General features: G+C 44.7%; 1 protein-coding gene across 5 annotated transcripts in view; it reads right to left on the bottom strand.

Annotated features, from left to right (window-relative positions):
* Positions 1–26695, bottom strand: part of CPPED1 (calcineurin like phosphoesterase domain containing 1) — a 120571-nt gene that overhangs the window by 85706 nt on the left and 8170 nt on the right. For 4 of the 5 annotated variants that reach the window (XM_082645217.1, XM_082645221.1, XM_082645219.1 and 1 more), the window contains exon 2: positions 9870–10088. The exons of the other annotated variant lie outside the window; for it this stretch is intronic. In XM_082645217.1, coding sequence (XP_082501343.1) covers positions 9870–10088 — 219 coding nt within the window. The remainder of the gene's footprint in view (positions 1–9869; positions 10089–26695) is intronic. 5 annotated transcript variants of the gene reach the window in all.

The raw sequence follows: 26695 nt of genomic DNA, 5'->3' as shown, positions 1-26695 counted from the left end.
AGGGACTCTGCAAGCTTCTGTAGCATCCCTCTGCCGCCTCCAGGAAACCCCCCAGGATGTGGGGGAGGGTGGAAGTGAGCTCCCTAGCTGTTCTGCTCAGTGGCCTGCGCCACTCAGAGGGCTGGCCGGGGTCGCGGAGCAGACTGCCACAGGTTCTTTGCCTAATGGCCTCTACAATCATGGTCTGCTACAAAGCGAAGAAACGGGGATCCAACCTGAGAGAGGTAGTCAGTCCCTAGAACAGGGATGGAAATGCCAATATGACAGCTGTTAGGCTTAGAGAATAATGAGCCAGGAAACAGAGGGCTCTAGAAGAAATTTCTTCAAGATGCTGAAACTGATAGAATGCCTAATAGTTTTAAATGTACTGACAGGAGGGACTTCCCTGGTGGCGCAGTGGTTAACAATCCGCCTACCAATGCAGGGGACAGGTGTTCGAGCCCTGGTCCGGGAAGATCCCACATGCTGCGGAGCAACTAAGCCCGTGGGCCACAACTACTGAGCCTACACTCTAGAGCCCACGAGCCACAACTACTGAGCCCATGTGCCACAACTACTGAAGCCCATGCACCTAGAGCCTGTGCTCCCCAACAACAGAAGCCACCACAATGAGAAGCCCGCGCACCACAACGAAGAGTAGCCCCCGCTCGCCACTAGAGAAAGCCTGCGCACAGCAACGAAGACCCAACACAGCCAAAAATAAATAAATAAAGTAAATAAATCTACAAAAGACAATTGTTAACTAGCTCCTGTTACTCAGCTCATTTCTTTTCAGGGAATAATCAGAGGTCACATTTTCCTAGCTACAATTAAGAAGCGTTTTAGCCTTTAATTCAAGGTAGAGTTTCTGCCATTGAGTTTATACTGTGGGCAATTATAATATCCACACATTGACTATGAAGAGAAAGCTCTGACTAGTCAAACAAGAGTATATCCACATGTGCACATGGATAAGGGCTCTTAACCTGGAGTCCACGGGGATCTGTGAACCTAGATGGGGAAAAAGCCTACATTTTCAATGACCTCTAACTGACATCTAGCATTTCCTTCTACTATGAAGTTAGGCAGAAAGCCACAGAGGTATTCACGCTCCTGTGATCCTGTCCACCAACAGAAATCACGAGGATTTTTCATATTCCATTACAGTTGTTGCAATACCTCACAACGTTGCTTAAGCTCAAGCACCACTTTGAAAATACAGTAGTTATTAGCCTTGCTGTTAGACTGTATTATATAACAATAGATCAACAAACAGGCATGCATTTTACTCTATCAAATAAATTTTAAAATATTTTGATAACTGTATTTCAATATAATTGGTTTCTGAGAAACCTCATGCATTATATTTTATGCATTTAGAAACATTATTATGAGAGGTGGTCCAGAGGTTTCAGCAAGCTGCCAAAGGGGTCTGGGCACAGAACAAGCTGAGATGCCCAGCAGCGGGCACAGGGCCTCTGCCATAAGGCCACGTGGCAGATGCTGGCGGGGGCGTGAGGGCGATCACCGCTCCCAGCAGTGCTGCTTCAGACCACACACATCATCAGAAACAGTGCCATGGACATCTATACACTACCAAATGTAAGACAGATAGCTAGTGGGAAGCAGCCGCATAGCACAGGGAGATCAGCTCAGTGCTTTGTGACCACCTAGAGGGGTGGGATAGGGAGGGTGGGAGGGAGGGAGATGCAAGAGGGAAGAGATATGGTGATATATGTATATGTATAACTGATTCACTTTGTTATAAAGCAGAAACTAACACACCATTGTAAAGCAATTATACTCCAATAAAGATGTTAAAGAAAAAAGTCACAAGAAAAATTTGTAACTATGTATTGTGACAGATGGTAACTAGACTTACTGTGATCCTTTCACAGTATATACAAATATTGAATCACTGTTATACACCTGAAACTAATATAATGTTGTATGTCAACTGTATCTCAATAAAAAATCCTCTCTCCATGAACAACAGCAACAAAAAAGAAACAACTCTGCAAGTAATGCTCAGAGTTCCCTAATTAGTAATATCAAGTAAATTAGTTCAATCAGCCCCAGCAGAAGGGAGGCATTGTTCCTGATCGCCTGGATGCTTCAACAGCGCTTATAATGGATGTGAAGGAGCCCGGGAGCCCGGGCCTGGCTGATTGCTCTGGGTCACCACGGCTCAACATTTGGCCTGCACACAACCTGCTGGAAGAGCTGAAGACAGCAGCCCGGCCCAGTCCAGGGCCTGGTGATATTTCAACCAAGGCGGGTCACCTTCTTGCACCCACAGAACCCCCCTTTAATGTTTCTGTATGTTAAGCTGTGTGGTAAATTGTCTTTAAATCGTGGCATTTCTTGGAGCCTGGAATATGCACTTAAAAATAACAATGCAAGGCTAATTATACAGCCAAGGAATTGAACATGAGTTAACTGAGCTTCTTTTAAAAACAACAACAACAACAGGAACAAATCCTGTTAATAGGGACAAAAGGGTTTCCATTCAGTGGAAACTTTCTGAGTACCTGGGGTGTGGTGGGCAGTGCAGGCAGAGATGCTGCTGCACAGAAGAGACGGTACAGAAGGAAAGTGCGGCCAGTCCCTGAGAGGCGTCCTCCTGGGAACTGCAAAGCGAACTGCCTGGTGTTCACTCCCTCCAAGTGCTAGAGCACGTCCCGAACCAGCCAACCCATTTTGACTTCAAGCCTAAAGAAAAGCTGACCTGAGTACACAAGAAGAACCTCTGCTAGCGGCACTGTTTAGATGATCACTCCTAGTGATGGTGAGGAGAGAGAACTAATCAGTCAGGAGATTCCAACCCACGGAACTCACCACAGTTATTAAAAGCCTGACATAAACCTCTGTGTATCAGCGTAAAAGGGTTTTCCAGATGGATGCAAGGGGAAAAAGCGAGGCACAGAGCAGTGTGCACAGAATGATGACATTTATGGAAGACCAGGGTGCTCACCACACACATACTTTTAACTATGGTGACCCCAAGGGATGGACCTGGTTGGGGGTTACAGTTTATTCTAGATACAGATTTTAAATCTTTACAAAGAGAATGTATTCACATATTACTCGTATAATTTAAAAATCTAATAAAATAACAAAACAGATCCATAGGTACATGAGTTTGAATCCTACAAAAGATAAGAATGACAAAAAATAATACTTTCATGTTTCCATGCGTCCCTATTCCTTATTTCTAGGTCAAGCACAGGTTTTGATCTGTTTTATTCACTTACGTAGCACAGGCATCTGGAACAGTGCCTGGCTCAGAGTAAGCACTCAACAGAGATTTGTTAAATAAATGAATTGATTACTCATCTAATCCAGAAGTTTGTACTGGGGGCCTACCATGTGCCAGCTACTTGCTAAGGACCCCGGGAAACATACAGTGATTCACTTGGCCTGCATTCATTCACACCGTTCACATGCCCACAGTGTTGGGCGCTTGATGTAAATACACACCAACACAGATACACACACTCGCTGCCCTTTAGGAACTTAGAACTCAGCTTGGGGGAAGGTGAATCCTAGAGGCTGGAGGGCGGACATAAGGCCTTTTCCTGGCCACAGCCTTAATCCTGGCTTTGGTTTTCAAAAGTGTGCCTCTGAGGCTTTGCTTATCATAGTCTGTCTTGTACCAGAATTACATTCACATGTTTGTGCCTGCCCAGCTGGGGAAAAATAAACACCAACCTTCCTGGATTGTGTGAACACAGAAGGACAAATGGCTTATTTTCTGCCTGAAGCCCAGCGTACCAAAGCATTCCATCTTGCTTTATTTCCCAATTCTACCCATTCATCATAGAATTAGAAATCTAAGTGGGGAAGGAGTCTTGATGGCCATTTAGCCAGAGCTACTCTTATCTGGACCTTGGCCTAGCCCTTCACATCTAATTTAAGGTGAGGGGCTACCAAACTAGATGAAATAGAACCTTTTAAGTCTCACTTGGATCTTGCAGGAAAACCACAATTCAGCAGTTCTGCTTTACATTCCCAGAGTGTCTCCCATCCTAAACACCATGCCACTAATCCCCTTAATCTCCAGCCTTTTGCAGTCATATCTGCAGAAGCTCAGTCCTTCTCTACCCTGAAGTGAAGAGTTTTCCACCTAAGTGGATTAGTCTGCACTTATCTGTAGCAAACATCACCTTTGTGTACGTACCCCCTCTTTCAATTTGTCAGAATGATTTCTGAACGCAACTCCATTTTCATATTCAGTCACTTTGGTCCCAACAGGAATGGTCCCCAAAATTCAAATATAAGATGCCTGGGAACATTTTTAACTTTGAAACTAAAATGTGGCCACTGTGCAATGGGTGTGCACAAGTGAACTTGGGGGTGTGACATTAAATGGGAAGGAAGGAAGAGCCTTCTGCTTCTAGTGATGAAAGGTTTCTTCATCTATAAATTCCAAATGATCAACACTGCAGATTCATGTGTTCTTATCCAAAATGCTTTGGGCCAGATCTGGTTTGAAATCTGGAGGTTTTCAAACTTAAAAATAGCAATACCAGGCAGAGGGCACATATTAAATAATGCCTCCAGCTGGGTCTCAGGCACCACCCCGTCATGGAACACGGTAATATTTCACTAGCAAAATACATGAATGTTTTAAGTAGGATAAATAGAGACTATATATAAATAGCTTCACGTTGTTCAGGTCAGTTTTGCTGCCAACTGAGTTAGTTCAAACTAAAGCAAAAAACGCTTAGTGTTCAGAGCTTTGTGAACTTTGGAATGGCAGATAAGGGATCATGCACACAGACAGGACCCGAAGAACCAGTGCTAGCCCTCCTGACCTTTCTGCATAAAGATACTTTTAAAGCATATAGGTGTGGCTGCTTTCCTGAAAATTTCTGTCAGGTTCTGTTTGGGAAGCCCTGCAGAGCAGAGGTCATTCGGCTTTAGTTATTCAAACTGTTGTTTAAAAAGCAAAATAAAAAGCTACAAACTTAAAGCATTTCCCTTTGAAGCTGAGCACGGTAAGTCTAAAGCAAAGGTAGCTCTCTTGCTAAACACCATTATCTTTAAGAGCTAAAGTGCATTTTCACAAACCACTTGCATACACACAAAATGGTACATAATACACAGAGAAGCCAAACACCCAGTGCACTGTGCATATCAGTCTATTAAGTGCTTCTCAGACTTAATTGTCCATAAGATTCACCTGTGGATCTTGTTGAGCTGCTGATTATGTCTCGTTAGGTCTGGGTGGGACAGAAATCCTACATTTCAAACAAGCTCCTGGTTACAGCTCTGAGGACCAGCCTTTGAGTAGCAAGGCTGCAGCAGAAGTGCATTAAATTTGGAAACAGACGGACCTGAGTAAGATCCTGGCTCCACCACTTACAAGCTAAGTGACCCTGGGACAATGGACATAACAATGACACTTTTCCAAGCCCATAGAGGGTGCGCTAGCAGCACAGTTCCTGGCACAGAACAGACCCTGAAGTCATCCTTTGCCAGTCTGTGGTTGGCTGAATAGTGGTCCCCCAAAGATGTCCACAGCCCAGTCCCCCAAATCTATGAATACGTTACCTTACAAGGCAAAAGGGAATTTGCAGATGCGATAAAGTTAAGGATTTTGAGATGAAGAGATTATCCTGGGCTATCTGAACAGGCCAACAGGATCACAAGGGTGTTGATAAGAGGGAAGCAGGAGGATAGGAGTAAGAGAATATGAGAGGGTGAATCAAAGGTCAGTGAGGAGAGAAGATGCTACCTTGCTGGCTTTGAAGACAGAGGAAGGGGCCTTGACCCAGGACATGTGCGCAGCCTCTAGAGGCTGGAACCTCCCAGAAAGGATGTGGCCCTTCACACCCATTTTATACTCTGTCCTCCAGAACTATAAGAGAATAAATGTGTTGTTTTAGACCACTAAGTCTATAGTAATTGTTTACAGCAGCCATAGGAAACTAATACACCACCTACTGAAATAATGCTAACGCAGGCTTGCCTCAGTTTACGAAACAGAGGACTTCCTGGGGCTGAATCAACTGAAACATCATGTAACAGCTGCCCCAGTGGAGGTCAGTAAACAAAGAACTCTTCAAGGAGACTTTGTATCAAGGGAAGAATCCCTCCCGCTTTATCTGTTTTGTTTGGTTATAGCCCTTGCTACCAAACAGGGACAGACACACCAACCCGTTCCAAAGGCTAAAGGGACTCTCCTGCACCCTAATTGTATCATCACATTCCAGCTTCTCATGTAACTGTCGAAACCTAATAAGGCTCCTGGGGACAGCATCAGTGGGTTGATGCCTCAACATCAGAAGGACTGAAGAAAGTCATCCTGGGCTCAACAGTGAAGGATTGAAAATCAATGGTCTCAATATTTGTACAAGTCTTCATTTGCTACTTATAATGTGGTTTATCCCATAGAGAAGCTTTATAAAATAAGAAAATACCAAGATAACCCAAAAGACGCCTGCAGGATGAAAACTGCATATGTTTCAAAACAAAATGGGCTTTGTCCTGCATTTCTTAGGCTTTTTCCTGCAGGCCTTGGCACCAATGGCACCCCTTAACCATCCTGGGTTTTACACTTCCCTTACCAGACTCTAAGCTCCGTGGAAGGGCTGGTCTCTCATTTCTAACTATCATATCCACAGCATCTGTAACTGACACTTAGTTTGCACACAATAAATGTTTGTAGATGAACGAATATTATGATGGATATTTATAATAGAAAAGCATATTCGGACTTTCATTAGCAAAAGTATTACTTGTAAAGTTCTTTTTCCCCAATTTGAACTTAAAACTACTTGGCCCAAGATATTATTTATGGCGGAATTAAAAGTATGCTCTCTGATTTTATCTGCCTATTAATATATGCATTTGATAATTAACAATGTGTTAAGCAGTCAAAGCAAATAATTACTTTTCTAAAGTCTGCCCCTGAATATGAGCTAAATGAGGGGGAAGCCACTAATTGCATATTAAAAAATGCAATTAAATGCAAAAAAAAATGGTAACTAGATTCAAAACGTTCTGTTTAAACCTCAGACCACAATATTCAAAACAGTTACAATCCTTTCACTGGGTCAGTTACAATCCCACAAAACAATCCAAATCTTCAGAATTCTGTTCGGGTCACAATGAATATAAAACAATTTCTCAAAAGTTGGCTAGTTCACATTTTTGAGGTCTTCTGACCAACTGGTAGGGTTGATCATAAAAACTCTATCTTTTAATTTACTTATGTTCAGTACACTTTATTTAAGAAGCAGTGTAATCACACGGAATGCTTTTATTTTAAACCTTATTTTGAAATATGACTGAATACATTAACATAATTCAGAACAAGTCAGTAAACATCTACAAGAACATGTTATATAATTCTAGTGAGTCTCATAATATTCTATTTTCAAAGGAAAAAAAAAAACACTGGACAGAAAAGCAGTAAATTTGGAATCTGTTTCAACTGTCCAGTGGAAGTCTGTTCACTGTGTCGTCCAGAGGGAGAGCTCTAGCCGATGCTACAGTGAATATCGGGCCAAATGATTCCAAAGAAACCAGCTACCTGCAAATCAAACCATTTGGAAGTAACATAAATCTGTTAGATCAACTCACACACTACCTTGGTTTACCTTGTAAACCAAGACTCCAAGTCCTGCTACAATTTCTAACTCCTTTAGAAACTGGGGTACTCTGTGGTCACTTTAGCACTGTATAATCTCAGCACTGGAGAACCCTCAGCCAAGAGTCACCAAGGGTGGCCAAGTTCATAGGCAGCTAGGATTTTACCTCTCTAAAAAAAGAAACTCAGCAACTTCCTGAGAATACATTTCTGTACCAAGCTGCTGAGATATTCACCACCTGCATGGAGGTATAGAGTCGTCTGCCCTGCGCTGTGTAGCCCCAGACTATTGAGGCTACACATGCATCAATGGGCTCTTGGTTCAGAAACTGAGGCTCTAAGAAGGTAAGGGTTCTGGCCAAGTGTACGCAGTGCATCAGTGGTAGATGTGGCAGATGTGGAGCTGGCATCCCCGCCACGTGAGACCTAGTTCAGGTCTTTGTCCACTGCCTTGTTTTCCCTCTTGCCCATCCTGCCGCCTCTGTATAGGCCCAATAGCAGGACAGGCTGCTTCTCCAGGGATGGCATCACTGGGCTCCTCCAGGGGGATGGGGAGTTAATGACGTGGACTGTGGGCATGTTCACAATCTTGACTTTGTGTAAAATGTGAGTAAACAGAGAATGAGGGAAGGTCTGAGGGTTCTCCCTGCTGGCCCTACTCCCTAGACTTCAAGGAGAGCCATTCTGGGCAGACCCTTCTCCATCCTCACACGTTCACACTGGGGTTGTTCTAGATAGGTAGGTTACCAGACAAGTGAGTCCTGGAGGGGAGGAATTAGTGTACCCAGGCTTCCTGCAGAGTGCCTTGGCTTCTAAAGACATTAGAAATCATAGCAGGACTCAAGAGTCTTGGTTTACAAGGTAACGTTAGCCAAAAACAAACACCCACAGCAACTACAGTGTTTTCTGCAGTGGTCTTTGGGTCATCTCTGTCCACTAAGCAGAGACCAGGACACAGACAAGAGTGGGCTTGGGTGCCTGCTCTGCCTCGCAGATGGGCAGGGGCGGTTTCCACTTTCTTATACTTGCTCACTGGGCTTTATCTTTGCCTGGGAGAGAAGGATATCAAAGGAAAGGGGAATAAATAAAGGAAGCGAGTTCTAAAAAGGACCTGTTATGTTCACATTCCTACTATCTCACTTTTCTTCAGGGGAACCATCCTGTTCTTCTGACCACTTGGCTGCAGGGGAGCTGACCCCACACCCCGGCTTCATGGGGCTATGTGAGCTGGATGGGTGTTGGTCTGTAACTCTGATTGGACCACTAAGAATAAGGCACTTTCAGGGGCTTCCCTGGTGGCGCAGTGGTTAAGAATCCGCCTGGCAATGCAGGAGACACGGGTTCGAGCCCTGGTCCGGGAAGATCCCACATGCCATGGAGCAACTAAGCCCGTGGGCCACAGCTATTGAGCCTGCACTCTAGAGCCCGCGAGCCACCACTACTGAGCCCGTGTGCCACAACTACTGAAGCCCGCGCGCCTAGAGCCCATGTTCCGCAACAAGAGAAGCCACCACAATGAGAAGCCTGCACACCGCAATGAAGAGTAGCCCCCACTCGCCACAACTAGAGGAAGCCTGTGCACAGCAACAAAGACCCAATACAGCCAAAAATTAATTAATTATTTATTTTTTAAAAAAGAATAAGGCACTTTCTGTTGTGGTTTCAGTAAGGAGGACATAAACCTAAAGCTCCCAGGAGCCACTACCTGGAAAGAGCCTGCATGAGAATAAATTCAACCCAGAGGAAAGCAAGGCTGAGCAAGGAAGAGACCAAGCCCTGATAGCAACCTCTGAGCCCCTGGATCCAGCCATACTTGAAGCCTAAATCTGCCCTTGGACTTTACAGTCCCATAGGGTAACACAAACTTAAAAAAAAAAAATTAATCTAGTTCAAGTTAGATTGTCATTTGAAACTGAAAAAGCACTAACAAATACAGGAGAAATAAAAGCACAAGGAAAAGGGAAATGAAAGGAGAAGACTACGTTTATGGATATGGGATCTGAAGGCAGTTCAAGTTTGTCCCCTGGAAATGAAGAAAGGTGACACGTAGGAAACTGTTCCATTTTTCATAGTAAGCTCAGACCATAAGAACTGTAGCTCTGCCTAATTACTGTGATTAATCTTGCCAAATTCTTAAAACAAAATGAGCGTGTATTTTCTGATGTTTGACGATACTGCAACCGTCGTGAAGAGAAAGAATGAGCCGTTACTGAATAGAGTCGTCTTTTAAGACAAATCATTTTTTTCTGGATGGGAGAAGAAGACAAGGTCACAACGGTGACCCCAGTCTTACCGGGCATGGCATGGACGAGGTCCCCGCACAGAACAAAGAACTTGGGCTTGGGGCTCAGCTTGTTGATAGCCTGGACGGCTTGCTCCGTCAGACGGATCTCCTGCTTCCACTCGTCGCCACCGCTGTCACAGTCCCCAGTGGACCAGGCCTTCATCAGTCCGAACTGTGGGTCTGCACCTTGGATGAAGTAGAACGGGCCTTTCCATTCCCTTTCCTTTTCTTTAATTAAAAAAAAAAAGAAAAAAAAAAAGAAAGAATGAAAGGAAGGAAGGGAGGGAGGAAGGAAGAAAAGAGAGGGAAGAAATATTATAAAATCTGTCAGGGAAAGCACCCAGGTTACCCTGCGAGTGGATACAATATTTTTCTTAAATTAAGTAGGTCATTTTAATAAGCTGCTGTTCAAACACACCATTTTCCTGTCATCAGCTAGAGGATTTTGATTTATACTAATTATGCCTGGAGCTGGTGATTCCCAAAGGCCAGGGAAAAACCACATGGGCCATTAACAGCTATGCAACCAAGCTGTCTGTTTAAAAGCCAGACGGCCAAAATGGAGCACAGAGGCACCACGGCACGCTATATAGAGGATCTTAATGTTCAATAGTTTTTTAATTAGAATTAAAAATACCCCAAATTGAAAGCTGCCAGAAGTATTATGTTTAAACGACGAGGTGAAGTGCTTTCAAATCTTTTACGCCAGGCTTAATGGCACAATTTGCACTGTTTCAGGGGATGTGACAAAAACTTGGAGCTCAGAAGCTCCGGCTATCTGGTGGGGAAGGCAGGGCCAGAAACAAAATCTTAGTTAATGTGGAAAACAAACAATGATGCTAACATTTCCAAGGCAGCATGATGTGGGCAGAGGTGAGGTGTGAGGCTGCAGGGCAGGGCTGGGGGACGAGACTCTTTAATTCTTTATGTCCTTGGAGAGCACTTAGGTCACCGGAAGGTAAACCATCGGGCTGCTCTTCCTATTGGTTCTGCCAAAGCTTCAAGGGCCACGGGTCTCCACCCTGATCTGCCCAAAACACTGCCAGCAGTGTCTGCATTTACAGAGCTGGAACGCCCATCAGTGGGTGCGTGGGTTTCACACTTTTCTTTGGCCACAGAATCCTTTCTTCAAACAAAACCACAGGTGGCTGACCAGTGTTGAAAACACGTAGCCTCCTCTGCCTGAGCGGGTTCTGGGGACAGAGCAGTCTGAACACACCCACTCATCAGCCCAGATTTTATCCTCAGCCCAGAGAGGTGACATGACTTGCCTCATGGACACCAGCCATCAGCTGCAGGGACAAAACTACCCCACAACCTTGAGACTGTTTTCTTCTTTTTAACAAATGAACATATTTTGCAGGTCAGCTGAATAAATGGCATTTCCTTTGGAAGTCATGAAGATACTAGAATTTCCCAAAAGCTCCTTGAAGTCATTTTACATCTTTGTGTTCATTTCACTCATTTATTCAGTATTTACCGAGAGCCTACTGTTTGCCGGGCCCCGTGCGAGGTGTTGATGACACACAAGTGGACCAAGACAGGTAAGGTCTCGGCTCTCGTGGGCTTAGTTCTCACGGGGGGAGGGGGGGTTGCGGGGAGAGACAGCAAACAAGGAAATTCGCAGAGAATAGAGCCGGAGGGTGCTAAGGGCTCTGCGAGGATTACGGTGAAAGCAATGGTTAATTTAAATTGGGTGCACAGGGAAGGCCTCTCTGAGGTGGGGTCATTTAAGCTGAGATCTAGATGTAGCACATAAGCTTTTTTTTTTTTGCGTTACGCGGGCCTCTCACTGTTGTGGCCTCTCCCGTTGCGGAGCACAGACTCTGGACGCACAGGCTCAGCGGCCATGGCTCACGGGCCCAGCTACTCCGTGGCATGTGGGATCCTCCCGGAGCGGGGCACAAACCCGTGTCCCCTGCATCGGCAGGCGGACTCTCAACCACTGCGCCACCAGGGAAGCCCAGCACATAAGCTTTTAAAATTCCATGCCCACCCTCCCACCGACCACCCTCCCACCCACCGTGCCTAGCTTACTATCATCTTAGAATGGATCTCAGGCTTTAGGCCTCCTTTCCTTAATTCCTCTTCCAGAACTTAAGACAAGCAGGTAAACAAACAAAATTACCTATCCATACTTTCCAGAACAAATTATGTATGTGTGTTAACCTGCCAGTTCTTGAACTACAGCTTAAAATGCTAGCTGTTCAGTCAAATCACAACCTACCTAAACTCACCCTGAACAAGGACTGCAATGAAACCCTGTTGTGTGCATCTCACTGCCAAGGACAGCGATCCAGCACTACAACGGATCTGACTCATACTCATTGAGCCCTTACGACATGTGGCAGAGAGACTCCAAAATGCCCCCGGAAGACCCCTGAGTCCTGATACTCACATCCTGTGTGATCCCCTCCCCTTGAGTGTGGGCTGGACTGCTTCTAATAAGCAGAATACAGTTATAGGATGTGCCTTCAGAGACTGGCTAGACCAAGATATGGAAACAACCTAAATGTTCCTCAGTGGATGAATGGATAAAGAAAAAGTGGTATACACATACAACAGAATATCATTCAGTCTTAAAAAAAGGAAATCCTGCCATTTGGGACAAAATGGATGAACCTGGAGACATTAAGCTACCTGCAATAAGCCAGTCGCAGAAAGACAAATACTGCATGATCCTCAACTTGTATGTAGAATCCAAAATAGTCAAACTCATAGAAGCAGAGAGCAGAACGATGTTTTCCAGGGGCTGTGGGGTAGGGAGGGGAAATGGGGAGGGGAGGATCAAAGGGCACAAAGTTTCAATTATGCAAGATAAATAAGTTCTGGAGATCTACTATATAGGACGGTGCCTATAGCTAACAATACTGTATTGGACACTTAAAATTTGCTAAGAAGGTAGATCTTAAGTGTTCCTATCACACACACAAACAACAACAGCAATAAAGGGGGTGGGAAGAAACTTTAGGAGGAGATGGATGTTTATGATAGATGTTGATGGTAGTGATGGTTTCACAGGTCTATACTTATCCCCAAACTCACTGAGTTGTACCCATTATATACGTACATCATTTCATGTCATCGTATCTCAATACAGTGGTTTTGAAAAAGAGAGAGATAAGGCTAAAGAAAAGACCCTGACTTTCATCTTGCTCACTCTCCCTCGGAGCCCTTCTCCTGGAGGGAACAGGCTGTCATGATGAGTAGCCCCCTGGAAAGGCCAACACGCCAAGGAACTGAGGGAGGGCTCTGACCAACAGCCTGTGAAGAACAGAGTCCCCCCACCCATGCAACAACCTGTAAGAAACCAAATCCTGCCAACAAGCATGTGAGTAAACCTGGAAGAGGATTCGCCCTAGGTGAGCTTCTGGATGAGACCACACCACAGGTGACACCTTGACGGAACCCTCATGAGACCCTGCAGCAGAAGGACCCAGCTAGGTTGCACCCAGATTCCTGATGGTAACTGTGAGATAGATAATGCACATTAGTTTTCGCAAGCTGCCAAGTTTCTGGGTAATTTGTTACACAGATCAGACTTAAAGATAAAGGGCCAGGAAGGAGTCAGCAAAACTTCTTCAAGAGCTCAAGGTTGGTGTCATGAAAAAAACTGAGATTCTGATTTGAGTTTTAAAGTTAATTGTTGGCACTGTTCATTTATTTTACTTTAATAATAACCATTTTGCACTGATGAATGCTTTTAGCTATGTTCCTGTTTCTGAGGTAGTTTGCAAAGCTGATTAAACTGGATAAATTAATCAGGGAGATGACTGACACCCCAAAGCTGGGGCATAAATCAATCTGCTACAACAAACAGAATTTATAAAGTTTTCTACAGTGAACATTTTAACAATTATAGTTGCCTATCACAAATAGTCATAGTCTCGAAAAGTCATCTTTGGAGGTATTAAATCTTTCATTACTACTGGTTTACTAAGTAAAATCTTAGAAAGAATCTCAATTTTATGATGACAAGGCACAAAATAAACAGATTTGACCTAAAATAAATGACAGCTCCATGTCACTGTTCCATCTACCTTACCTATCTAATAAAGGCAATGGGCTGACTCAGGGTTCTGCGTTCTCAAAAGCACCTGGAGCCTCTTAAAGTTCCTGCTACAGAAGTTTGTGGTGTTTGGCCTCATCTTAATTTTAATCAAGGCTGAATTTAAGATATTTGAGGCTTGTAAGACTTAGTACTGGATGGAGGGATCTTTTGTAAACTTACACCTCCCCCACCCCTCAGAAGGGCAGACTTTTATATTAGGAAAGCCAATTCTTAAAAACATTTGCATTAAATTATTTCACCAAAGTCCAGAATTACCCCAAGGACAGAGCATAGGTATTAGCTGACTGACACCTACAAGGGCCTGGGAATGCTTACGATGATGCCTCCCTTCCAGGGCAGAGCAAGTGTCTGGCCCCAGCTTCTCTCTTTAGACTCCGGAAAGCACTGTTCTAGCAGCTCTAACTGTGGAAGTCTGGATATGGTAAGGACCATCCCTAAAGCAACCTGATACACAATCAGGGCATTTAAAAACCACTTAAGGGTCCAGTGGTTTATTGCTTGTTGTTCTGTTTTGTTTTTAATTTTCCTAGTCAAAGAGCCTGGTAAATGACTGACACCCCAAATTAAGGAGCAGAAGTACCTGGAAATGGAGGCTGAGGGAGAAGGTGAGGATGACAAGAGAGCAACTATGCAGGCTGTACCTGGGCACGGGGGGGCTGGGCTGGGCCTCCACCTCAGTCCTCAAGGTGTGGCAACGGACCAGCAACATCACCATCACCTGCGAGCTTAGGAAGCCCACCCCAGACCTACTGAGTCAGAATCTGCACTTTAACAAATTCCCAAATGATTTTATGCAAATCCAAGTGTGAGAAGCACTGTCATGCAACTAATCAAGGGCCTGTTTAAATGTGTTTTATATCAAACAGATGTAAAGTGATTGTTTCCCTAAATTGAAACAATGTCCGGGAGGGGTTTTGCTGTTGTTAGTGGCTGTGTTTTTTGTTTCATTTTGTTTTTGTTTTGCATATTTTCCTATTCATTCTGACATCCTGCCTATGTCCAGCTCAGGTATTTGTTCCTAAACATTTCTTGGTCTTATCCATTACTGTCTAATCAACTCCCTTTAAATCACCTTTCAAAATCAATTCAATTTTCTTGGTAAGAATTCCAAGATTCCAGGTAAGAACTTAATCAGGGAATTCATTACTAATTAGTGAGTTCTAACGCTTTAGATTTTCACATGACATCATGACATACAGTGAAAGCACCTGCTAGCAACTGTGTGTGTGCAGCATACACAAATGTGTGTTTTCAAAAGCACAATAGAGAGGTAATTTTTTTTTGTCCAAATTTGATACAAGAATGCAGTCAGGGACTCTAATTGACAACTATGATAAGACCAAGGTCAAATTTTTGAGATAAACTAAGTACTTTAGAATGAATGGATTAAAGAATAAAGTGAGTTGATTAAATTAAGATCTCATTTCTGACCCTGATGGTGCTAAAACAAGATTGTAATCTTTTGAAACATTTGACACAAACCTCTGGATAATGCCTATATGGTTCTTAGTGTTAAGACACAATAATGCATACATTCATTTAACTAAAACACTTAAATCTGCTATGAATAAGAATGTCTACAGTGAATGTAATTTTTTCAATGTTATTTTTTTAAACAAATTCAAAGAGGTGGTGTATTAGCCATCTACTGCTATGTAACAAATCACCACAAATGCAGCACCTTGAAACAAGACACATTATCTATCTCACAGTTTCTGTTGGTCAGGAATCTGGGCACAGCTTAGCTGGATCTTCTGCTCAACATCTCTCACAAGCTGCAATCAAAGTGTTGGATGAGGCTGGAGTCTCAACTGAAGACTCAGGTCAGTCAGGATGTGCTTCCAGCTCACTTAGGTGGTTGTGGACTGGGGGACTGAGGGCACCTGTTCCTTCCTGGCTGTCAACCAGAGGCCACCTGTTCCTTGACACGTGGGCCTCTCCAACATGGCAGTTCATAAGGTGGAAACTTGTTCATCAGAGGCGGCAAGAAAGAGGGTTTGCTAGTAAACGGAAGTTACGATCTTATGTAACATGATAATAGAAGTGACTGCCCATCACTTTTACCAGGTTCAATTCATTACAACCAAGTCGCTAGGCCAGCCCACGCTCAAAAGCAGGGGCTCATGCAGGGAGGCAGGTCCTGTCTGCCACAGATGATAACATTAACTAACGTAATTAACTAATCTCAGGTAACCACAAGTTTAATGTGACCCTCCTGTACTGAGCTGAGTGAGCTCATTTGTTGCAGCCCATCCTATGAAGGCTGAAGGCTCACCTTCTACAAGCCCACCTTTTCCCCCTAAAGAACTGGAAATTGTGCCGGAGGGATTCTCAGAGTTCCTTTAACCAACACTCTCATTTAACCAAGGAGGGAATTCTGAGACCTGGCTAGGGATCTTAGTCATGGCTCAAGTTCAAGGTTACACAGTTTATGAGCAGCAGCCTCCATTGTTCAGCATCTCAGTGCTGCCAGGCTGACCTGGAGGAGAGAGAACCATGAAGAAGATGGAATGTTCCCTAGGCTGCCTGCAAGTTGCCCACCTCCATAAAGACATTTTTTGTCTCCAAAAAGTTTCCTTTAAATGGTACATCTTGGTGAGTACGAAGACAGTACACAAAGATAATGCTGACAAGGCTCAGAGCCTTTCCCCAGGAAGTTGTGACGCTCACAGACCCTGCCAACAGCAAAGGGCCCAGGACATCTATTTTCTGTGGGATGCTGACTGGTGATCTCCTCAAGACATTACAAACTTTAGGTCTCTCGATGCGATCTGATTAGCAGGTGTATTCTGTTTGGCACACGCAGTGTTTGGCTTTCTGGATTCTCATGGAAAATGTGGCCACACCAGGCCCAAATGGAGTGTGCCAACGATTGGCTGGGACTGAGCAGTAACTGCCCCTTTACTGGCATGAATGCTCTGGAATTCACTGTGGTCCACACCTGGTCCCATTCACCACCTGGCCCCTGAAGACATCTGGGATGAGAAGCCCTTATCCATGGTAACCCTTCCATTTTGCTTAGAGGTACAGAAGAGGAGACTCACAAGGTCAAGGGTAAATAACTTGATCAAGACTAACAAGGCGTGAGGGGCAGAACCAGGCCAGTTACACCACAGAGCCCTGACTTCAGGGCAGGTGATCACACAAGTGAGATTAAAGAGAAGACTCATCCGGCTAGGAGTGCCAAGGTCTGCTCAGATGACAAGCTGGAAGAAAACAAGCTCCAAGCTACCAAAATAAATTGCCATAATTTAGTATGTTACCATAGCCTAAATCAAATTTTAAGATTAATTGAAAAATACTTTTTAAAGAAAAAATGGGCCTTAGAAAGAAATCTGACTCATCCGTCGTAGAGTAACAAGATTTGGCCACTTCCAATTTTCAGCTAATGGATAGAGACTGTCATAGAAACAATCTTTCAAAATCGAGGGATAAAAAGGACATTGGATTTTGGGTGGTATTAAATCATGGTCAGGAAAGGCCTGTGAGTCTCCATTAAGCATTACTGAGTACAAAGCAACTGTATACAGAACAGAATCTTAAAAACCTTTTAAAATTCACATGATCCTTTACCATTAAGCCTTCCTATGAGATTCTGTTTATGTGCCAATATCTTGCCTGAAAAACAGACATTCAAATTGCAATTGCTCTTTACAGTTTGCACCTTTAATATCACGAACTAAATGTTTTCTTGAATTTGTCTCTGCCAATATATTTCCTCTCACTCATTTTTATTATACCTTTTGGGCACATCTCTCAATTGTTAATGAAAGTTGACTTTTTAATATACACCAAGAATTAGAAATCGCATTGATCCTTTCATTCTTACCAGTTAATCAATGACTAACTATAATGAATGCACCCCCCCAAAAGCAAATGAATCACTACTTCCATTACCCAACTAGGAAAAGGCCTACGGGAGTCAGCCATGTCGCTAATTAATACCTAATACTCTAATAATTTATATTTTCATGATGTGCTAAACCTGCCACTTTATAGGCAACCCCAAATAATTCAAGGTGGAATACAATGACAAACAGCTTTCTTAATTTACTTTTTATAAATAAGAGTCCCATTTTCTAAATCTAGTTTGACTTCTGGAAGACAGAATTAAAATCACAAGATAGTGGTTAAGAAGTGTGAGAGCTACAACACATCACTACATTGTAAGAATATTTAAGAATTCAATGTTTTGACCCCTGTTAACTAATCTGACTCAAAATAATACATAAATTGGGACTACAGAGGCCACATTTCTCCACTGGACTATAAAGTTAGAGAATTAACTCAGCATTAACTGACAGCGTCACTGTCTTGGGTCAGGCGTCCACCATGCCCACCTGGAGCTACCAAGACAGCTCCATGCAGGACTCCCTGCTCTGATCCATCTCAGTCAATCACTGCATCGTGACTCTTTATAAAATGCTTACCCTGATCATCAAACTCCCTCGCTGAAGGGCCACTACCTTCTAATCTCCATAAGGAAAGGCCCACATTTGCTTTCCCTTTCCAGCATTCTGTCAGCATGTTATCATTTGGTCCCTGACAGGTGGGAGGCATTCAGTAAACATTTGGTGAAAGGATAAATGAAGATGTCAGTGGATCCTCGCTCATTCTGGCACCTGGTGCTAAAACATAGCCTGAAAATTTTCCAACTGTACCGATTACTATTCCCACTAGACCAGTGGCTCTAAACCGGGGATGATTTTTTTTGGTTTGTTTTTGGTTTGGGTTTTGGGACTTTTTGCGGTACGCCGGCCTCTCACCGTTGTAGCCTCTCCCGCTGCGGAGCACAGGCTCCGGACGCGCAGGCTCAGAGGCCATGGCTCACGGGCCCAGCCGCTCCGCGGCATGTGGGGTCTTCCCGGACCGGGGCATGAACCTGTGTCCCCTGCATCGGCAGGCGGACTCTCAACCACTGCGCCACCAGGGAAGCCCAACCGGGGATGATTTTGATCCCCAGGGCACATCTGATGTCTGGAGACATTTCTGGATATCACACTGGGAGGGGGATGGTGCTTCTGGCATCCAGTGGACAAAAGCCGGGATGGTGCTAAACATCCCACATTACACAGGGCAGCCCCACAAAAGAATCCAGCCCGTGTCAACGGCGAGACTGAAGAACCCTGCACAAGACATACCACAGGGTCCCTCCACGTGGACCCTTCTCTGCTCTTCAAACACGCCCCATGCTTTCCCGCCCCTTTCTCCAGGGGGTGCTCTCCATTGTACCAGCTCCTCCTGCTGAGGTGCTGTCTGTCCACCCGGGCCCAGCTCACACGCCACCTCCCCCTCCCCGGCAAGCGGATGCGGCTCTGCCTCTTCCCCTCATTCAGAAAGTTTGTTCTGAGGACGGGTGTCATGTGAGTCACCAGACATTCAACTAGTGGGCAAGGCCACAGGTCCCTTTCCTTAAGACCTTACAGGGACTTCCCTGGTGGTGCAGTGGTTAAGAATCCGCCTGCCAGTGCAGCTGACAAGGGTTCCATCCCTGGTGCTGCGGAGTAACTAAGCCCGTGCACCACAACTACTGAGCCTGCGCTCTAGAGCCCGCGAGCCACAACTACTGAGCCCACGCACCACAGCTACTGAAGCCCGCGCATCTAGAGCCCGTGCTCCACAACAAGAGAAGCCACTGCAATGAGAAGCCCACACACTGCAACAAAGAGCAGCCCCCACTCGCCACAACTAGAGAAAGCCTGCGCGCAGCAACGAAGACCCAATGCAGCCAACTAATAAATAAAAATAAATTAGTTAATTAAAAAAAAGAGACCTTCAGAATGGTGGTGAGACAGACAACGAACAGGTCAACAACTAAGCTCATTACACACTGTGCTCCTGGGTACTGCAGAAGTAATCAGGGTGATCATGGACGGAGCAACTGGTGGGCGGGAGAGCTCTGCAGTAGATGGAGGAGTGAGGCAACATAGGAGATGAGATCTGAGGACGAGACAGAGCCAGGCGGGGGGCTGGGGAGATGCGCCCCAGACAGAGGGCACAGCAAGGACCAGGCCCTGAGACCAGGGGCAAATATGAACATTGGGGATAAAACAGATCATACCTGGACATGTGGGCTTGGGGAAGGGCTTCAAGCCCCTGTACCACTTTGGGCTTCCATCTCCCAAAGCCCTAACCTTGTCCCAGGACAGCCCAGACCCTGAGGCTTGAGTGCCAGGATCAAATCCCATTTCCACCCTTTACCAACTCTGTGACATGATGCAAGTTCCTTAACCTCTCAGGGCCTCAGTTTCCTTATCCGTAAAGTAAGAATAACTCATCTACCTCAAAAGGGTTGTTGTGAAGAATTAACTGAGTTAATACATGTGAAGCATTTGGACTTGGCACATAGTAAGCAGTCAAGTGTGCGCTTCTATTACCATGAGTGTTATCCATGGTAACTCCTACCCCTGTCTTAGCAGACAGCATTCTCAAAATCTTACCCATTTCTTTGTTTCCCATAGCATATAGTGGGGCTCAGAAAATATCTGATGGTATATATGTGTATATGTATGTATGTATGTATGTGTGTGTGTGTGTGTGTGTATGCTTTGGTCTTAACATCTTTTCCTTTATATACTGTGGATATTGCTTTGGTTATAAAATGGCAAAGATGGGCTGCTTTACAGCTGCCCAGAAGCTTTCTAGCTAAAGAGCAAATGCCAACGAAATGCAATTTTTGCAGTTTCTCACAGCAGCGATCTGCACAGTGAATCACAATCTAAATGTCTTCAGCAATGCCCCTCATCTTCTCTGGCGACTAATCTTATTTCAGTGGTTAAAAAACAAAAAAAACACAACAGTAGCAAAACAATCTTCACCACTTTGGGACTCTTTCTGGTTTAACAATCCAAATGTCCCAAAGGTAAGACTGCAAGAACTCAATGCAACAGTTAACAGTGTCTTTCACTAGTGGTTGCCTCGGGCTGGGGGGGTGGGGGTGGGTCGGGGGTGACAACTGAGGGGTGTGGGGTTTCTTTTTGGGGTGGCGAAGATGTTCCAAAATTTGTGGCAATGGTGGTACATCTCTGTGAATAGACTAAAAGCCACCGAATCGTTCACTTTGAAAGGGTGAATTGCGCGGTATGTGAAGCTGTTTAAAAAAGTAGTGTCCTTCAGGGCCCCTCTGCCCCCAAAATAATTCAGTGCGACAGCAAAATACTCAGAGTCTCCAAATTACGTTTCCTAAGTACCAAAGTGAATTTACCCAACCTCTTTTCTTGGCCTACACACATCCAAAAGGTAGCTTTTTGAGATACGCAAAAGCTTCTGAGTCATAGCTTGGCTGCCACACTTGCTGTTTGGGGATGAGGGGCCTGCCAGCATCTTTATCTGCAACCCTTCAGAGAAGTAAGAAGGCAGATGCACCAGGACTACTTGCCCAGGCGGCTTTCAGCATCCCTGGCTTTGGCCAACGCTGTTCTGGACAATGTCTAAGCGGGGAAAAAGACATTTTCCATATCTCTCTCACTTTTCAAAAGCAGAACTCTATTGAGGGTCTGCATGTTTTGGGTGGAGGTTTGCTATGACTTTTGCGCCATTCCCCGTGTTTCACTGCCAAGAGAGCCTGCGGCTGCTGGCCCAGGGGGTGGTGCTTCGGGGAGAACTGGAAGAAGGTGCTCGCTCTGGACAGAGGCAGCCCTGCAGGCACAGGCTGAGCAAACGGAGGCCCTGGATGGGAGGAGAAGGCCACCCTTACTTGGGGCAGATGCAGCTCCAAGAGGGGGCAGGGAGAGGAGGGACCCGCCTGGGAACAAGCACCGGCCCCAGCGGGTGCCTCTGAGTAAGGCACCAACTGCCCAGTGGTACGTGGTTTGCAAGGGTCCTGTTGATTGGCTCAATACCTTGGTTTCTGTTGGTTTTGTCCAGAGGAAACATGATGTGTGTAAACTGTGGGTTAGATGGATGCACACACGTGATCCCGTGGGCATTGCACTCATTTTCATTCATTTATTCACATAATGAAAGGCCACTGAAGGTCCACTACTGCCAGACACCCTCCTAGGCCTGGGCTTCCTGCTCCACCCCCAAGGAATTTATCACCTACAGGCAGGAAAGGACATCAAAGTCAGAGGAGTAAAGACACAACTCAAAGTTGTAACAAATATCCTAAAAGAAAAGAATGGGTGAAGGTGAATGGCAGTGGACCTAACTTAGAATAAGAGAAGCAGCACAGGCCTGAAGAATGAGGAAGAGAGGGAAGAGGAGGGGGACAGAGAAAAGCCACAGCAAGGGCTGACAGACCCAGTTTTTGTTTCAAAGACATGACTCTGGGTGCTGTTCAGGGAATAGACTGGAGAGACAAGAGGGACTCAGAGGCTGCTGGGACTGTCCGGGTGAGAGGCAGGGTAGGTGGGGTGGCCAGGCTCACGGTGGTGGGAGCCGGGAAGCAGAGAAGTAGATGAAGCCCAGCTGTGCCCTGGGGGTGCGTGGATGGGACTGTGGGCGGCCGGGACACGGAGAGGAGGGTGAAGCAGAGGTCAGGAGCGACTCCCAGGCTGCTGGTCGGACAGAGCTAGGGGAGACTGGGAAGGGGCAGACTGGGGGGAAGATGAGGTGTTCCGTCCTGCTCCAGTGTATTCTGGGGGCGGGGCCAGAGGGCAGGAAGCCTGAAGAGCTGCGTTCTCCTCTGGATCCTCCCCCGGATCCTCCCCCTTACTAGTTTGGGGCCTGAAATCACCAAAGTGCCCCCACACAGATGAAATCAATGCACTTGTCACCCTGGCTGCTCCTTAAGACAGATCTGGCCAACACTCGGCCTCCTTCTTACAAATGAGGACCTGAGCCATTAGCTTGACAAAGATGTTTCTTCTTTTCCTCTAAACAAGGATACTACGTGGGGGAGTCTGAACGTTCTTTCGCTCAACAAATATTTCCTGGGTGTGTGACTCCACATTCTCTTGGTCCTGAGAGTGGCTGGCAGCAGTTCTGGGGCTTCTGGAGTCTCCAGTTGCCCTGGCCCCATGTTACTGCCCCTGACTCGTTGGAGGGTTTGACAAAGTTAAAAATCACACACTGCACAAATATAAAAAGTTGTCAGTTAGTCCTCTCTGTGAAGAAGATACTCTCTTAACAGACGTCCACTAGACCAATGTGAAGGGTCATCAACACTCTCCATGCCTCCACGAAGGCGCGGACCATGGCCCAGGGCAAGCTGATGGCCTTCCCATGCTCTACGCACCTCTGCCCCGCCCCTCATGGAGTGTCTGTCAGGAGGTGCCCCCAAATCTGTTCATGCTAGCACTTATTTTTAAATCATCTAATTTAATAAAACATGTAAGCCAGAGAAATACAAATGTAAAAAGGGTTGTTTCTAATAAAGCAAAGATGGATGCTTTGGGAAGACTCAATAAAGCAAGCTGGTAAAAATAAAATACTACTGAATCAGGTGTTGGGGAGGCAAGTGTGTAAGATCTGATGAAAAAGTATAAAGCTAGAAGAATCCTTTGCTCAGAGTGCTCTCTAGGTGATTTTTAACTGACTACTCCACTGGAAAAAAACCCAAACTGGAAAAGATTCGTTATGGGTGTTGTTTATGGGCCCTGGCAGGCCCACCTGTAAACCCATACTCCAAGACATGACCTTGGCCTGACCTCAAAAGATCATTAACTGAATTTACATTTATAGTTTACATTAAAATGAAATGTCAAAAATGTGTAATATTTTAATGATTCCCCTCTTTAGCTAATTTTTTCTATTCATTGACAAACTACCAGGCTTCTACTGTAGTTAAAAAAAAAAAAAAAAGGAAAACTTCTAAGACAACCCTTACTCCACATCATACGTAAAAATTTATTCAATATGGACCCAGACCTAAATGTAACAGCTCCAACTATAATACTCTTAAAAGAAAACACAGGAGTAAATATTCACAATTTGGGTTTAGGTAAAGATTTCTTAGATATGGCATCGAAAGTACAAGTAATAAAAGAAAAAGTTGATAACTGGGACTTCATCAGAATTAAAAATGTGGGTCTTGCAAATGATATCATCAAGAAAGTGAAAAGACAAGCCACAGGATGGGAGAAAATATTTTCAAATCATATATTTGACAAGGGACTTGTATCCAGAACATATAAAGAACTCTTACAATTCAATAATAAAAACAGAAATAACCCAGGCAAAGGATCTGAACAGACATTTCTTCAAAGATTACAAATAGCCAATAAGCACATGAAAAGGTGTTCAACATCATTAGGCATTAGGAAAATGCAAATCAAAACCACAATGAGGGCTTCCCTGGTGGCGCAGTGGTTAAGAATCTGCCTGCCAATGCAGGGGACAGGGGTTTGATCCCTTGGTCTGGGAAGACCCCACATGCCGCGGAGCAGCTAAGCCCGTGCACCACAACTACGGAGACTGCACTCTAGAGCCCGCGAGCCACAACTACTGAGCCCGTGAGCCACAACTGCTGAGCCCATGCGCCTAGAGTCCATGCTCTGCAACAAGAGAAGCCACTGCAGTGAGAAGCCCACGCACCACAACGAAGAGTAGCCCCCGCTCGCCCCAACTAGAGAAAGCCTGCGCGCAGCAATGAAGACCCAACGCAGCCAAAAATAAAATAAATTAAATAAATAAATTTATTTTAAAAAAAACACACAGTGAGATTCCACTTCACACGCATTTGCTTGGTTATAATCAAAAAGACAGACAATATCAAGTGTGAATGAGCATATGGAGAAATTTGAACCTGTATGCACTGCTGCTGGGAATGTAAATGGTGCAGCTGCTTTGGAAAACAGTTTGGTGGTTCCTTAAAATGTTAAAGACAGTTACTTATACGACCCAGCAATTCCAATCCTAGGTATCTACCCAAGAGAAATGAAACATATGTCCATACAAAAAGACCTCTAGGGCTTCCCTGGTGGCGCAGTGGTTGAGAGTCCGCCTGCTGATGCAGGGGACACGGGTTCATGCCCCAGTCCGGGAAGACCCCACATGCCGTGGAGCGGCTGGGCCCGTGAGCCATGGCTGCTGAGCCTGCACGTCCGGAGCCTGTGCTCCGCAACGGGAGAGGCCACAACAGTGAGAGGCCTGCGTACCGCAAAAAAAAAAAAAAAAAAAAAAAAAAAAAAAAGACCTCTAATGTGGATGTTCATAACAGCTTTATTCATGATAGCCAGTGTCCAAATGGGGGAATGTCCGTCAATGTCCAAAAAATATCGAAATGTTCACCGACGGGTAAACGGATAACAAAATGTGGTAATCCATACTCTGGAATACTGTTCAGTAAAAAGGAACAAAGTGCTGATACACACTGCAACATGGGTGAATCGTAAAAAGATTATATTAAGGGAAAGAAGCCAGTCACAAAAAACCACAGATTATATGATTCCATTTATATGAAATGTCCAGAAAAGGCAAAGCTAGGGAGGTAAATTAGTAGTTGACTGTGCTGGGATTGGAAACATAAAGAGACTGAAAATGGACACAAGGTATCCTTTTTTGGGGAGAATGAGAGGTTCTAAAATTCTGATGTTGTACCACTGTAAATTTATTAAAAACCAGTGAAACTTGAAATGAGTGAATCCACATGCCGCGGAGCAACTAAGCCTGTGCGCCACAACTACTGAGCCTGCGCTCTAGAGCCCGCAAGCCACAACTACTGAAGCCCATGCGCCTAGGGCCCATGCTCCGCAACAAGAGAAGCCACCACAATGAGAAGCCCGCGCACCGCAACGAAGAGTAGCCCCCACTCGCCACAACTAGAGAAAGCCAGTGCACAGCAACGAAGACCCAACGCAGCCAAAAATAAATAAATTAATTAATTTTAAAAAATTAATTAAAAGCATTCATTTCATTTCCTTCATTGATAAGTTTGAATTTTTTACGCCACAATATTTTCAACCCTCTTCAGACTTGAACAAACATTTCCAGGCCTACTGTTTCTAGAGAGGTTCTTAGGTGAGACCTGGAAGGGATGAAGTACATTATTCTTTAGAGATTTCACTTATTCTCTGTGAGAGGGTTTCTAGAAGAGACCAAGAAACATTCAGAATCAGTGAATAGAGTTGGCTCCTCTGAAACAGCTGTGGAGGTTTAAAATGTCCAAGGAAATCATCATTTTAGGTAAAGCACTGAAGATCCCTGTTCTCTATCTAAGGGGGAAAATATTCCAGTGGTAAAATGAACTGGAAAAACTGATTAGGACCTGAAAACAATTAAAGATATGTAATTTTGAAAACGTATTTTATTTTGATATTTCTCCCTTTGAGAATTTCTTCAAAACAGATGTTGTAAACTTTTCAGAAAGCCAATTATTTGTTAGGAGAAAGTAGTCTTAATTAGGATACATGTCAAGGAAATATAATTATTAATTTGCCTAATTAAAATGAATATTTGAACATGCCTGAGGACTGTGAGACTTCTCAGGTGAGACACGTACAACTTACTTTCTATAAACATCTGTTGACAGAGCCTAGCAGGTTGTGTTAACAGGAAATGGATGACTGAAGCCAGGCTTCACATACAACACTCCTGGAAGAAGTGCATGGGAATACTGTTGCTCAAAAACTATCAGGGGGAAATAGTCTTAAAGTGCTTGCCATGGACTGTTTGTGTCCCCTCAAAATTCTTACATTGAAATCTAACCCCAAATGTGATGATATTTGCAGATGGGGACTTTGGAGGTGATTAAATCCTGAGGGCTTAGTAGTGGGATTATTGCCCTTATGAAAGAGACCCTAGAGCGCTCACTCCCGCTTTCCTCCACGGGAGGACACAGCAAGAAGACAGCCATCTACTATAATGATGGTTATGTGTTATT

This window comes from Mesoplodon mirus, assembly GCF_964341445.2.
Source record: "Mesoplodon mirus genome assembly, chromosome: 15".
Lineage (NCBI taxonomy): Eukaryota > Metazoa > Chordata > Mammalia > Artiodactyla > Ziphiidae > Mesoplodon > Mesoplodon mirus.
Note: the sequence above shows the minus strand (reverse complement) of the source record. Positions and strands in the feature narration are given on the sequence as shown.